General features: G+C 35.4%; 1 protein-coding gene across 1 annotated transcript in view; it reads right to left on the reverse strand.

Moving 5' to 3' along the window:
• Positions 1-2102, reverse strand: part of LOAG_17126 (KH domain-containing protein) — a gene marked incomplete at its 5' end in the record, with an annotated part of 11407 nt that extends 9305 nt beyond the window's left edge. Inside the window, 4 exons of the mRNA XM_020449784.1 lie at positions 97-254; positions 404-674; positions 1142-1365; positions 2039-2102. Of these exons, the coding sequence (XP_020306642.1) occupies positions 97-254; positions 404-674; positions 1142-1365; positions 2039-2102 (717 nt within the window). The remainder of the gene's footprint in view (positions 1-96; positions 255-403; positions 675-1141; positions 1366-2038) is intronic.
• Positions 2103-4330: the final 2228 nt, after the last annotated feature.

A 4330-nucleotide genomic window follows, 5' to 3' on the forward strand; every position in this document is an offset into this window, starting at 1 on the left:
TAGTAATAATAATAGTAAATGGTAAATAATAATCAGTAACAATAATTGAAGAACCAAGATTAGTGTTGAAGAACAAAGATTAGCATAAAACCTTACTTGTTTATCGCTTACAAGTTGAATTTCATGTACTGCTTTTTCGATACCATCACGTGGACCAATTATTTTGATGATATCACTCGGTGAATCACGGCCTGGTACCATTATTCGACAATCCGTATCTTGCTCCAGTTGTCGCAATTTGATACCTTCTCTTCCTAGAGTAAAAAGAATAAATACAGTAGTTATCGAAATGACATAAGCTCAACCTGCAAGCTGATTTAAGGTGTTAATTGGCACAGTGAGCCCTAAACAGTTAACCATGACTTTCCAAGGCACTAGTTAGCGAAAACTATTTCAAGCATACCGATCAAAACACGATGATGTTCCTTCGGTATTGCAATTTCACGAGCTGCTTGAGTTTTCAGCTTGCGTGCAATATGTGAACGTGCTTCTTCAACCCGTTGACGTTTCCCAGTTATTAAAAGCGTTAACGAATGATCTTTAGCTTCACAAATTTCAATCTGTGTGCCAGTTGCTATAGCTATTTCATTGCATTTTTGCTGTTCTTCGTTAGTATTTCCGAAATTTTTACTACCAGTTCTTGAAGCACGTTCATCGCCAGAGAGATGGTAAACCTGTAAAATATCTGAAATGCAGCTTTTACGATGAACAAAAAATATCCTAATCTAGAACAAACAGAATGCTGCAAAATACAGGAGCGCCAGGTTAACGAAACAAAGCAAAACTCATTGTAGCACCAAGAAGGATTCCGTATAATCTATCCTTAATATTTACAACATTCTACGTGGATCGCATAATCTGAGACGGCAACGCACATAACAATGTTTTCTCATTTAATCTGAAACTGTAAACATATATTCAGCGTCTTTGCAGTATCAACCGTTGCTATTTCCACAACACAATTTCCTTAAACAGGTATAACAAGACATACCATTATAGTCCCATAGCGTAAAGAAGCAAAATGGAACTTTTCCTTTTCTTTCATATTTCTTTTGTCTTGTACAATTTAAGGTCAGGAAATACGTAGTGAAACATGAAAATGATATGTCACATCCTGAAAACTAACAGAACAAGAAATTACCTGGGTGGTTCTTTCAGAACGAACAGCAGGAGGCTTGTTCCATACACCGCCAAGTAGCTGTGAAGCGCATGCATTCGGTTTGTCCGGCAGTTCCGGAAAATCCGTGCTATAGTCAAGAACACTAACACCCGTTTCGGGATGATTTATTCCACTTGCCCCTGCAGTACCACCATTCTGTAACGCGGTGTAATAACGTTCAGCACCTGGCGCTAGATTTAGTGATCCTAAAAATTTTTAATCGGAAACTAAGCAACATAGCATTAAAACCATTAGTGATATTATAAGTAATTACTAAAGTAATAAATCGACTTTTCATAATTTAATAGACTAACGCAGTCCAAAGCATTAGCACTTATATTCTCCAGGACATTCAGACTTTCTTTTTTCATCAGTATTTTATGTCACACAACTAAACAACTGCACAAGTAACCAAACTACAATCTTGCATTAGTTTTGTTTCCCATAACCAATTCTGTCACATAAACTGGCAGGCTTTTTCTTAGGTAATTTTTACGAATACTAACCAATGAACAAGTTGAAACAAATCGACAATTTTACGAAACAAATCGACAAGTAATACATTTCTTATAGATTGCAAGTTGTTCATTGGTTTACTGGAGAAGTTATGTTGTTATTAGTAAGATAAGAAATATGCGATAACACAAACTATCCAGCCAACATTCCTATTTCTGATTCATACCCTATCATGAATGTAACGATACACACAAAACCATTCATTTAAAACAATTTGCTTTGATTATAGAGTAATACAAACAGCAAAAGAAAATGAAGAGTGATAAACAAGGACAGAATAAAAATGTTAAAAAATGCAAAAATAATGACAAATGTGAAGCGTTTTAAAAGTTAATGGACGTCAATGAAGTGATAAGTACCAACCTTCGTTCGCTATATCAGATGACTCAATGGATTTTTCTTGCTCATAATTTACAACTTTTTCCATGTTTCATGCGAAAATTTTTCACTGTATTGTTCCGGCTCGTTAATCAACAGTGATCGGCTCGCGTGTTCCGCTGGGCTAGTTCGGGCTTCGTTTTTCAGTACTGTAATGTTATGGATATTGATCTCATTGACTTAATTCCCTTATAATAACGTACACAAATATTTCTGTGGTCATGGTATCGTGATCACTTTGCTAGTGGCAAACAGATCAGTAAAAATTCTTTTTCATATGCTTTACTATTGATATCGCTTTATTACTGATATGTATTGAACGAAATTCAGAATGCATAACTAGACTTTTTAACTTAAACCAGATCGATTCCTTTAAAAAGATATTATTTCTTGAGCTAAGTGTTTCAGGTGCAGATGGGATTTATAATAAACGGAAAATAAATCTGAGTCGTACATCAGAACGTTACCAGACGTTTAATCGAATTTATTATTGACACCACAGTTATTTTATTAAACAGAAACATAAGTTGAGGAAAAGAATATATGCACCAACTTCCCAACGACTGTTACAAATTTTGAAAATTCAAGAAATTTGTCAAACTGAGAATTCCACTAATTTTCCTTAAAATGTGATACACCAAAGCTAACAATTAAGTAGTTTTTTCTTTTTACAAATTTCTAAAGCCTTTAGAATGTAAAAGTGTGAAGGTGTTGTTCTGATTCAGCGCAGTTAATTAGTTTTATACACAACAGAGGAATGAGAACGTAAAAAAGGTGTGGAGCGAAAACTAGAAAGCATTAATCACTGCTCCGTAACAGACATTTCAAGGGTAAAACTTTAAAAAATTGATATAATACAGAAGGGAAATGCAATCCAAACGATATTTTTGGAAATCCCGACCGTCCAAATCTTTCATAGATCTTCATCATTTCATGCCCCATTAACTTTTCAAAAACCACAGCAAATTCAAAGGAAACAAACCTACCAATCTGCTTAAGGAAGGCCTTTGAGTAGCACCTGATAAGAAGATGCAACCCAAAATTGCAAATGTATTGATTTTACCTGTAAATCATTCCATAAGTCAGGCAGTTGCACCAAAAAAAAGCGATCGAAGGTTCTGATTTATAGTGACTACAATGCATAATTATAATCCATGCTTATTAGACCAGAACTACTGGAAGGAAACAAATAGGAAATATCCCACCTATCCGATTAAATGATACGACTGTAAACATGAATTCCACTAGTGAATCCTTTATGTAATCTTTCCTTACAGTACTTACAATACTAACTATACGATTCTCGATTTGCCTCGTTCTATTCATTAGTTGTTCAACAACGCCAGTTTAATACATTTCCTTCTCACATAACCCAGCAACATGTTTTTTCCGTTTCAAACCTTCCCAAAATAGGTGATTTCTTGAAGAATTTCGCGGTAAGAAATACGATTTGTGAATCGAAATATGAATTATGAATCGTTTTTTGCCAAAAGCAGAAGACCCACCCAATAAGTAGATGAAATTCACCGAGAAATGGAGAAAAATGGAATACTATAATCCCGATGCAAGCAACGGATTTATCCATCAATCTAATTTTAAACATGAAAAAAGAAGACAATTATCCTGCAAAAATACTCAACATAAATCATCCAACTAAAGGAAACGCTATCACTGGAACTCTCTAAACCGTGAGACACGCAAACCAACCAAACTTCTGGGAAAGTAGTTTGCGCGGTAAAGCAACCGCCGAAAATTAACGCAGCCGCTTGGCGACGTTCACAATGCGGTTTTTGGGTGAGCTTGACAATGCTAACATCCCTCTGGCAATGAGAAATCGATGCGGGAAGCGAAGTTGAAGTGAGAGATAACTGTCTGATTTGTCATGTTGGATGTAAATATTGAAGGGATTGCATTTGCCAGGAATAAAAAATATCAGAGGAAAGAAAAGAAAAGAAACGGTTGGTGACGATTGTGAAAATGTTAAGGGAAAGAATAAGTTCGTCCTTTCAATTTTTACGTCAACATTTGGATCTATATTAACGTTTTATACTTTGTCTTTAGGATTAGCTCTCCATTTTAATGCTTACTACCCCACTCTGAGTAATGAAAAAGGAAGAGAAAATGCGCGATGTGTGGTTGGTTAAAAAAATCGCCAACATATGGATGGTGGTTATCATTTAATTCCACGACAAATGCTAAGTTTCTTCAAAAGAACAGTTTGAAGGGAAAAAGAATCGCCAACTCGACAAAGCAAACGAACACACAACGCGCAATGAT

This window comes from Loa loa, assembly GCF_000183805.2.
Source record: "Loa loa unplaced genomic scaffold supercont3.42, whole genome shotgun sequence".
NCBI classification, from domain to species: Eukaryota; Metazoa; Nematoda; class Chromadorea; order Rhabditida; family Onchocercidae; genus Loa; species Loa loa.